The sequence below is a fragment of the Nicotiana tomentosiformis genome, chromosome 7 (genome assembly GCF_000390325.3).
Source record: "Nicotiana tomentosiformis chromosome 7, ASM39032v3, whole genome shotgun sequence".
Taxonomy (NCBI): Eukaryota; Viridiplantae; Streptophyta; class Magnoliopsida; order Solanales; family Solanaceae; genus Nicotiana; species Nicotiana tomentosiformis.
The window spans coordinates 34,794,194-34,804,680 of record NC_090818.1 but is presented as its reverse complement, the minus strand read 5'-3'; the positions used below and the strand labels follow the sequence as shown (position 1 = coordinate 34,804,680).

General features: G+C 39.7%; 3 protein-coding genes across 3 annotated transcripts; all 3 read left to right on the top strand.

Annotated features, from left to right (window-relative positions):
• Positions 1–290: 290 nt before the first annotated feature.
• LOC104117510 (uncharacterized) lies at positions 291–2,950 on the top strand. Its single transcript, XM_009628571.1, has 4 exons — positions 291–460; positions 598–836; positions 1,343–1,534; positions 1,647–2,950. The coding sequence occupies exons 1-4, from the start codon at positions 291–293 to the stop codon at positions 2,948–2,950; spliced, it is 1,905 nt and encodes a 634-aa protein (XP_009626866.1).
• Positions 2,951–5,257: 2,307 nt separating this feature from the next.
• Positions 5,258–5,878, top strand: LOC138895466 (uncharacterized). Its single transcript, XM_070180155.1, has 2 exons — positions 5,258–5,326; positions 5,441–5,878. The coding sequence occupies exons 1-2, from the start codon at positions 5,258–5,260 to the stop codon at positions 5,876–5,878; spliced, it is 507 nt and encodes a 168-aa protein (XP_070036256.1).
• A 352-nt stretch (positions 5,879–6,230) lies between these two features.
• On the top strand, positions 6,231–6,833 carry LOC104117512 (uncharacterized). Its single transcript, XM_009628573.1, has one exon. The coding sequence runs from the start codon at positions 6,231–6,233 to the stop codon at positions 6,831–6,833; it is 603 nt and encodes a 200-aa protein (XP_009626868.1).
• Positions 6,834–10,487: the final 3,654 nt, after the last annotated feature.

Here is a 10,487-nt window from a genome sequence, read left to right as displayed (position 1 = left end):
CTACTATCCATCGATCTTCTAGTGAACCCGCGTTCAAAGCTCCCGATGCCCAATACTATGCTCCAGAACCAACTTTCAAAGTCCCGGATCCCTATTGTTATACCCCTCACTTTGAGCCTCCTGTTGAAATTGAGAAGCCCGCTAAGAATGTGGAGCAAGAGGAGATATTCATGAAGGTGAAGAATTTATAGCAATCTTTGAGGAACATGCAAGGGATAGGAAACCAAGTAAGTGTGTCTTACAAGGACTTGTGCCTATTCCCTGACGTCCAACTGCCCATCGGGTTCAAGATGCCAAAGTTTGATCTGTACAACGGACATGGAGATCCTGTGGACCATTTGAGAGGTTATTGCATTAAGATGAGAGGCTCTAGTGGAAAGGACGAGCTTTTGATGGCCTATTTCAGTCAGAGTTTGAGTGGGGCAGCCCTGGAATGGTACACACGTCAAGATGGTAGCAGGTGGTATACATAGGATGATTTGGCTCAGTCCTTTGCCCGACACTTTCAGTATAATATATATATATTGTCCCGGATCGTCTGTCCTTGACCAAGATAGAAAAGTAGCCTAATGAAAGCTTTAGAGAATACGGGCTCAGATGGAGAGAACAAGCTGTCCGGGTCAATCCTCCGATGGAAGAAGACGAGATGGTCAAGTACTTTCTTCAAGCCCAAGAGCCTACTTACTTTGGCCACTTGACCTCAGCCATGGGCAAGCTATTTAATGATGTGGTAAAGATGGGAGAGATGGTAGAAGAGGGACTCAAGTCGAGCAAGATCATGAGCTACTCTGCTGTAAGAGCAACCATGCAGGCAATCAGAATGACACAGGAAGTTTGTTAGGCAAGAAGAAAAAATATGATGTTGCTATGGTTGTCTCTGGGCCATGGCATGGCCCAAGGGATCCGCCTCACCAGTACACTCAACCTCGACCCCAACCCTAAGCCTACACACTCACTCCATATAATACACCCCAATAATATTTCCCACCACAAGATCCTCAATACTTAGTCAGGCTACCACAATACCATGTTTACCACACACAATCATATGCTCAACCCCCTCCTTACCCGCAATGGCATGTACTAGCTCCACAAAACTCTTATCCACACCCACAACCCTACTGAAACCCTACTGGTCCGAACTTTCGACCCGGGTCGGAGTATAAAAGAGAAAGGCAACAGCGAAAATAGACCTTCACCCCTCTGGGAGAGTCCTATGCTAGTTTATTTCAAAGGTTGAGGCAATTGGACGTGTTGAGGCCGATTGAGGCAAATATACCAAATCCACCGCCAAAGAATCTTGATTATTCTCTGAGGTGTGCATATTGTTCTGATGCACCAGGGCATGATATAGAGAAGTGTTGGCATTTGAAAAGAGCAATACAAGGGCTTATTGATGCAAATCAAATTATAGTACAGATCAACCAAAATCCTTTGCCATCCCACGCAGAGACACACATGATTGAGATAGTTCGTAAGGATAGGGAGTCTGGGAATTCTTCCGAATCCATCATGATGATTCATTCTAGTGAAGGTAATTCAGTTAAGGTTCTAGACTCTACAAAAGCAATTCCCTCGACAGTTGAAGGGATGGCGGAGAAACTAAGCATGCTCAACGTGAAGCCACCTGTGTTGGTCATCAAAAGAGACTTCGAAGGATATTGGGGCAAGTCGAGATAAGCCGAAAGTGGTCGTTCCAGGGAACCCAAGAAAGCATGTCGTAGTCGTGAAAGGAGCTCCTATTACCCCTGTTGTTATTAAGCCAGTGACCCAATTGCCAGTGGTAGATACAAAGGTTGTTCCATGGAATTACAAACAAGTGATAGTGATATATAAAGGGAAAGAAGTGGAGGAAGAAGTCAATGAAACTGGAGGAATGACTCGTTCTGGGAGGTGTTTTACCATGGAAGAATTGAGGAAGGCCAAGCATTTCAAGGATAGTCAAATACGAGTAAAGAAGCCGGTCACTGAAGAAGAGGTTGAAGAGTTCCTAAAAAATATGAAAGTGCAAGATTATTCCATTGTGGAGCAATTAAGGAAAACACCGACTCAGATCTCTCTTTTGTCTTTACTAATACATTCAGATGACCACTGTAAAGCCCTGATGAAGATTTTGAATGAGGCATATGTTCCTGATAAGATCACAGTGAATCACTTGGAAAAGATTGCTAACAAGATCTTCAAAGCAAATAGGATCACCTTCTCAGATGATGAACTTCCTATGGAGGGTACAGAACACAACCGAGGTTTTTATCTCACTGTTAAGTGCGAGGAGTCTGTTGTCTCGAGGGTACTGGTTGATAACAGGTCTAGTGAAAATATTTTCCCTTTATCTACTTTACAAAAGTTGAAAATCAGTACTGAAAGAATCCATATGAATAGTGTATGTGTTCGAGGCTTTGATAGGGGAGGGAAAGATTCTGTCGGTGATATAATGCTTGAATTGTCGATAGGTCCAGTCAAGTTCACTATGGAATTTCAAGTGTTAGATATGGTTGTCTCCTACAATCTGTTGTTGGGCAGGTCTTGGAGACATGTGGCTAAGGCAGTCCCGTCTTCTCTGCATCAAATGGTAAAATTTGAATGGGACAGGCAGGAAATAGTTGTGCACGATGATGAGGACATATCTGCTTATAATGACCCGCATTTTCCATTTATTGAAGTTGAAGATGATAAATGGCTTTGGGTCTACCAAACATTCGAAACTGTGTCTGTTGAGAAGATTCCTGAGGGAGAATGCATTCCAGGACCGAAGCTATCCTCCGCGTCCGTCATGGTAGCAAATGAAATGTTGAAGAATGGTTTTGTGCCAGGTAAAGGTATGGGTTCATCTCTATGGGGTATTGTACATCCAGTATGCCCACGTGAAAATATTGGCACATTTGGTTTGGGATTCACGCCCACACAGAGGGACGTGAAAAGGGCTAAAAATCAGAAACAGAAGGCATGATCTCTACCCAGGCCTGTTCCACACATCTCCAAGTCCTTTATCAATCGAGGGGCCACAAAACGTCCAATATCATTAATCCCGAAAATTGTAGTTGATGTTGATGAAGAGCTGATCAGCAGGTTCCACAGTCTGTTTGATGAGGTTAATATGGTAGAAATTGGGGAAGGTTCTAGTAACGCAGATGTGCAGCTCGTTGGGACAAATGTGAAGCTCAGCAATTGGGAAGCTACTTCTCTCCCCACCCGGAAGGAGTTTTGGTAGTTTGCTTTATTTTCCTTTCTGTTATCTCGGTTATTCCAGGGTTGTAATCTAGATTTTTATTTTTCGCTTGTTTTGATATTCAAACCCTTCTGTCCTTTTAGTTTCAATGAAATGCAATTTCCCGTTTTCCATTATTCCTAATAGTGTTTCATTTTTGTTTTTCTTTTGTACAGTTCTTTTTATGCTGGGTCTAATGGCATGACATGCATGAGGAATTTTCAGTCAAGTCTTAAAAGCCAGGCTAATCCTGAAATAATGATCCAAGAAGTAGAATATGATGATGAAACAGAATATGATGAAAAAGCATCAATTGAGGAAATCGGTAAAAAACTAAAACACTTTGAAGAAAAACCAAACCCTAATTTGAATGAAACTGAAGCAATCAATTTAGGAGATCATGATAATGTTAAGGAAACCAAGATAAGTGTGCATCTAGAACCGTAAGTCAAGGAAGAAATAATCAAAGCACTGTCTGAGTACAAAGATGTCTTGGCATGGTCGTATGATGATATGCCGGGCTTGAGCACTGACTTGGTTGTTCATAAATTGCCAACTGATCCTGCACTCCCTCATGTCAAGCAAAAGTTAAGAAAGTTCAAGACTGACATGAGTGTGAAGATCAAAGAAGAAATCACAAAGCAGCTTGATGCAAAAATCATTCGGGTCACTCGATATCCCACTTGGTTAGCTAATGTTGTGCCGATACCAAAGAAGAATGGTAAGACCAGGGTATGTGTTGATTATCGTGATCTTAACAAAGCAAGCCCAAAGGATGATTTTTCATTGCCGAACATCCACATTCTGATTGATAATTGTGCCAAGCATGAGACTAGGTCTTTTGTGGATTCCTAAGCGGGATATCACCAGATCCTAATGGATGAGGAAGATGCAGAAAAGACAGCGTTCACCACACCATGGGGAACATATTGCTACCGGGTAATGCTATTTGGTTTGAAGAATGCTGGAGGAACTTACATGAGGGCGATGACTACTATATTTCATGACATGATACACAAGGAGATTGAGGTTTATGTAGATGATGTGATCATAAAGTCAAAGAAGCTTTCTGGCCATGTCATTAATTTGAGGAAGTTTTTCCAAAGGCTACATATGTATAATCTCAAGCTCAATCCAGCAAAATGTGCATTTGGTGTCCCATCGGGGAAACTAATAGGATTCATGGTCATCCGACGTGGTATTGAGTTGGATCCTTCAAAGATCAAGGCCATCCAGGAGTTACCACCTCCCAAAAATAAAACGGATGTGATGAGCTTGCTCGGAAGGTTAAATTACATCAACATGTTTATTGCTCAACTCACGACAACCTGTGATCCCATCTTTAAGTTGTTGAAGAAGAATGACGCGGTCAAGTGGACTGACGAGTGTCAAGAAGCATTTGATAAGATCAAGAGGTACCTGTCAAACCCACATGTGTTGGTCCCACCAGAGCATGGGAGACCTTTAATCTTGTATTTGACAGTCTTGGATAATTCTTTTGGTTGCGTACTAGGTCAACATGACATCACGGGCAAGAAAGAGCATGCAATCTATTATCTCAGCAATAAGTTCACTCCTTATGAGCTTAAGTATACTCTTCTTGAAAGGATATGTTGTGCCCTGACTTGGGTAGCACAAAAGTTGAAGCATTATCTTTCGTCCTACACTACTTACCTCATCTCTCGCATGGATCCTCTAAAGTATATCTTTCAGAAGCCTATGCCCACAGGCAGACTTGCAAAGTGTCACATTTTACTCACAGAGTTTGACATTATCTATGTGACTCGGACCGCGATAAAAGCTCAAGCGTTGGCCGACCACTTAGCCGAGAATCCAATGGATGGAGAATATGTGCCATTGAGGAGTTATTTTCCTGATAAAGAAGTGCTATATGTTGACGAAGTTGATCATAATGAAAATCGAGGTTGGAAACTCTTCTTTGATGGAGCTGCTAACACGAATGGTGTCGGAGTAGGGGCTGTACTCATTTCCGAAATAGGGCAACACTACCCTGTAACAGCCCAAATTTGATTTTATTGCACCAACAACATGGCTGAGTACGAAGCATGCATTCTGGGTTTGAGGTTAGCTGTAGACATGGGAGTCCAGGAGATACTGGTTTTGGGAGATTCATATTTTTTGGTTCACCAGATTCAGGGAGAATAGGAAACTCGGGACCTAAAGCTCATACCATATCGACAGTGTCTGCATGATCTTTGTCAACGATTCAAGTCAGTAGAATCTAGGCATATTCCTAGGGTTCATAATGAGATTGCCGATGCCCTGGCTACTCTGGCTTCAATGCTACATCATCCGGATAAGGCTTATGTTGACCCCGTGCATATCCAAGTCCGTGATCAGCATGCCTATTGTAATATGGTTGAAGAGGAACTTGATGGTAATCCTTGGTTCCATGATATCAAGGAATACTTCAAGTCCGGGATATATCTGGTACATGCCACAGGTGATCAAAAGAGAACTATTCGATGTCTGGCTAGTGGTGTTTTCTTAAGTGGAGGAATCTTGTACAAGAGGACTCCAGACCTAGGATTACTGAGGTGCGTAGATGCTATGGAAGCTTCAACTGTCATGACTGAATGGGTATGTCTTGGCAAAAAAGATACTTCGAGCAGGTTATTATTGGCTCACCATGGAACGAGATTGCATTAGCTTTGTTCGCAAGTGTCATCAATGTCAGGTGCATGGTGATTTGATTCATTATCCGCCATCGGAGTTACACACAATGTCTGCACCTTGGCCCTTCATTGCCTGAGGCATAGATGTTATCAGACCAATTGAGCCGGTGGCGTCAAATGGACATAGGTTTATTCTGGTGGCCATTGATTACTTTACTAAGTGGGTCGAAGTTGTAACTTTCAAATCCGTGACCAAGAAAATAGTGGTAGATTTTGTTCATTCAAATATCATTTTCCGGTTTGAAATTCCCAAGGTAATCATCACAGACAATGCTGCTAATCTCAACAGTCATTTGATGAAAGAGGCATGCGAATAATTCAAGATTATGCATCGAAATTCTACTCCATATCACCCCAAGGCAAATGGAGCTGTTGAAGCTGCTAACAAAAACATAAAGAAGATACTTCGTAAGATGGTGCAAGGTTCTAGGCAGTGGCATGAAAAGTTGCATTTTGCTCTGTTAGGCTATCGCACTACTGTTCTCACTTCAGTAGGTGCAACTCCTTATTTATTGGTATATGGAACTGAGGCAGTTATACCTGCGGAGGTTGAGATTCCACCCCTTCGGATTGTTGCGGAAGCTAAAATTGATGATGATGATGAGTGGGTCAAAACCCGTTTGGAGCAGTTGAATTTAATTAATGATAAAAGATTGGCATCAGTGTGTCATGGTCAATTATATCAGAAGAGAATGGCAAGAGCATACAACAAGAAGGTGCGTCCTCTAAAATTTGAAGTGGGCCAGCTAATATTGAAACGCATCCTTCCACATCAAGCTGAAGCTAAAGGCAAATTCGCCCCAAACTGGCAGGGGTCGTTCACTGTGATAAGAGTGTTGCCCAATGGCACTTTGTATTTAACAGACATAGAAGAAAAAGTTGTGGATATGCCTATCAATTATGATGCAGTCAAAAGATACTATGTATGATTTCTTAGCTCATCTTTAATTACATGTATTATACTTGGCATTTTCAAAGTTTGGTATGACGGAGGCGTTTTATTCAGCTACCCATACACTTTTATTCTTTTCTACCCCCTTTTGAGCCTTAATTTATTTTCTTTCATACCCCTCTTTTGGAATCAGAAAATAGAGTTAGAAAATAGAAAAAAGAGAAAAGAAACTAAAAAAAATTGAATTGAGGTTGGAACTACGTTTGACCTGATTCCTTTTAAGGATATGTAGGCAGCCTTACTCTGAGGTTCGGTCCCATCAAAATAAAAATCTTAAATTCCCGAGACTCAAAGAAACTGGGTAAAAAGTTTTAGTTTGGGCAAAAGATCTTATTCCAAAAGTTGTAATTCTAAACCCTTTTATTTTAAATTATTTTGAGCTTCCATGCCATCCTTTCTTCCAAATCTTGACCAAAATCCCACATTACGATCTATAGAAAGACCTTCCAATCAATCTTTGAGGATGCCAAGTCAAGCATGAGATAGAGGTATGATTTTCTTACATCATGGGTGGCACTTTGTTCATGGGAACAAAAATGAATAAAATGAGAGAGTCTTATTGGTGAAAACCCTCGCAGGCACCGTAAGGCGACAGTGAGTTGTGAAATGAACAAATGGGAGAGGCTAGTTGGTGAAAACCCTTCGGGGAACTACAAGTCGAATGAGGTTTATGACTTTACAGAGAAGTTAGATCATGAAGGCCCGATTTTGAAGTATGAAGACATGACACGAACTGAAAGTGTGATTGGTTGGATGGATTAGGCTGATCAATCCGAAATGCATGTCACGATCATTGGAGCTAGTTGCTTCACTCAGATAATTCTCTTTTCCACTCTTCTTCAAATAGTCATCTTTGTTCGAAATTTTCCTTTTTTATTCCTAATTCTCAAAGTCACTTCGCTTTGTTCTTTTGGTTCTATTTTTCTGAGTTTCTTTCAAGTTAGTCTTTGTTAAACAAGCAAGAAAGGATTTCAAGCCTACTACCAGCTTTTTGATTACACAATGTGAAGTTGGGCCAAGTACATCACAAATGACATGATTCAGAAGGAGCAATGTAGTGATAACTGAAGTTTAGGCAATCAAGTAATTCTTGAATTTTGGAAAATACAAAGGCTCAACAATTGTCAGAATGAAAACACAATGCAATAAGTGAGTGTAAGCGACTCGGGTCATTCAGAGGTTTTTGTGGTCGAGGTTTGATCAGAAGGTCAAACGAGTCCTTGTCAACTCGAAGTAGCTAATCAAATAAAGCATGATAGTGGCACAACTGGACACCTTCAGCAATGATGCCACAAATTAACCACCATCTTTTCAAACTAACAAGATTTTTTTTGTTTAAAACAGGGGCAAGAAATTTTGTTCGTTCTGCAGAGATCCTCCATGAGGAAAGCATGTTTCATGTAAGTTCATTTTTGATTCTCCAGGACCCTCCTGGATAATGGGATCTAGTTTTAAGTTTTCAGGACCCTCTTGGATAATGGAATCTAATTTTAAGTTTTCAGGATCCTCCTGGATAATGGGATTTAAATTTAGTCTTCAGGACCCTCCTAGATAATGAGATTTAGCTTTTAAATTTTCAGGACCCTCCTAGATAATGGGATCTAGTTTTAAATTTTCAGGACCCTCCTGGATAATGGGATTTGATTTTAAGTTTTCAGGATCCTCCTGGATAATGGAATTTAATTTTAGTCTTCAGGACCCTCCTGGATAATGGGATTTAGCTTTTAAATTTTCAGAACCCTCCTGGATAATGGGATTTAGTTTTAAGCTTTTAGGACCCTCCTGGATAACGAAATTTGATTTTAAGTTTTCAGGACCCTCATGGATAATAGGATTTAATTTTAAGTTTTCAGGGCCCTCCTGGATAATGAGATTTAGTTTTAAGTTTTCAGGACCCTCCTGGATAATGGGATTTAATTTTAGTCTTCAGGACCCTCCTGGATAATGAGATTTAATTTCAAGTTTTCAGGACCCTCCTGGATAATGAGATTTATTTTTAAACTTTCAGGACCCTCTTGGATAAAGGGATTCAACTAACACTCACAAATGTTCCTGGTACAAACTGGGGCAGAAAAGTTTCCTTGTTTTGTATGTTTTTTTGTGATTACAGGCACCCACCTGGAGAATGAGAGAATTTATTTCAAGTTAGTAGCAGGCGCTCACCTGGAGAACGAGGGAATTTATTTTAGAATTCATTTCAAGTTTCAAGTCAGTAGCAGGCTCCTACCTGGAGAACGAGGGAATTCATGTAAGGGTTTATTTCAAGTTTCGGCATTAGTAGCAGGCGCCCACCTGGAGAACGAGGGAATTCATTTCAGAGTTATTTCAAGTTTTCAGTCGGCAGCAGGTACCCACCTGGAGAATGAGAGAATTCACTTCAAGTTTCAAGTTAGTAGCAGGCGCCCACCTGGAGAACGAATGAATTCATTTCAGAGTTAAATTCAAATCAACAGCAGGAGCCCGCTTGAAGAATAGGGTCAATTCAAGTTAGAAGTAGCAGAAGTTCGCCTCAAGAATGCGAGTCAATAGTTCGAGATGCACAACAAGACTGTAGAAGATTCAAGACAAAACAGTAGATAAGATTTTGTAGTTTTTCTTGTAATTTTTATTTTATTTTATTTTTCATTTTTGATGTAATGGCAGGAACCGCGAACCGGAACCTCGACGGCACTTCACTCGACTCTCCACCTCTGTAACCTTCTACATTTATTTTTTACTTCTGAACTATACGTGACCTGATTCCTTTATAGCCAAGGATATGTAGGCAGCTCAGATACCAGGGCTCAGTCACATTCTCCTTTCTTTTTCTCTTTTAAATAAAGGTCGGGTCAAGAACTCATCTTGTCTTTTCTTTGTCTAAAAACACTTCGTATTTTCAATCAAAGAGGGGCAGTTGTAGACATGTAAATTTTGACCCTCCCTGAGATTTTATACCTTTTTAGTGCTTAGATGTCGGTTTTATGTCTGATTTGCTATTTTAACTTTTAATTAATTTTTGCTTTATTTTATGTTAAAAATTAAAAACTACAAAAATATTTACCTTTGTTTTATATTATTAATAGTATGTCTAATTAGTTTTATTTTATTTTTACAAAAATATAAAAAGAAAAGTTTCAAAAAATATTTTACTTGATTTAGTGTGATTTTAAGTTATAAGTATTTAGTAAATATCGAGTAGTATTTAGATTTTTCTAATATAATTATTTTATTTCTCTTTTTAATGTTAGTTACTATAGATAAATAGTATTTTGTATAGCTAGTTATATTTTATCATTAATAGAAAATAAAACAAACACAAAGACAAATATTGGAAAGAAAGAAATGAGTTCTTCAACAATCCAATGTAAGATCCTTTTGGAAATTTATTTTAACTTTTATTTTTTCATAAATAACTTTTTGAATTTTATCTTCTTGTATACTAAGTTTTAGGTGGTATTCCGATTTCAATTAGTTCCCTTACCACCCACAAAGATTTTCCATCATATAGTGCACACTCACGATTGAAAAGGGGCACCAATTTTGGCTCTAGCATTTTTTTTTTCTTTCATAGGGGCCCACACGGTTTTTGCTAGCAGATTTCTTTCTTCCTCTCCAAGCACAAGAGCACAGATATATTCACCTACACACAAAT

What these genes read in the sequence shown, in the direction of transcription:
- LOC104117510 (XM_009628571.1), top strand. Translation starts at nt 291, where the DNA reads ATGCCAAAGTTTGATCTGTACAACGGACATGGAGATCCTGTGGACCAT. An exon ending in CAGAATGACACAGGAAGTTT is followed by an intron (nt 837 to 1,342) that starts GTTAGGCAAGAA and finishes CTGATGCACCAG; the next exon opens with GGCATGATATAGAGAAGTGT. An exon ending in GATGATTCATTCTAGTGAAG is followed by an intron (nt 1,535 to 1,646) that starts GTAATTCAGTTA and finishes GGTCATCAAAAG; the next exon opens with AGACTTCGAAGGATATTGGG.
- LOC104117512 (XM_009628573.1), top strand. Translation starts at nt 6,231, where the DNA reads ATGCATCGAAATTCTACTCCATATCACCCCAAGGCAAATGGAGCTGTT.
- LOC138895466 (XM_070180155.1), top strand. Translation starts at nt 5,258, where the DNA reads ATGGCTGAGTACGAAGCATGCATTCTGGGTTTGAGGTTAGCTGTAGAC. An exon ending in TGGGAGTCCAGGAGATACTG is followed by an intron (nt 5,327 to 5,440) that starts GTTTTGGGAGAT and finishes CAACGATTCAAG; the next exon opens with TCAGTAGAATCTAGGCATAT.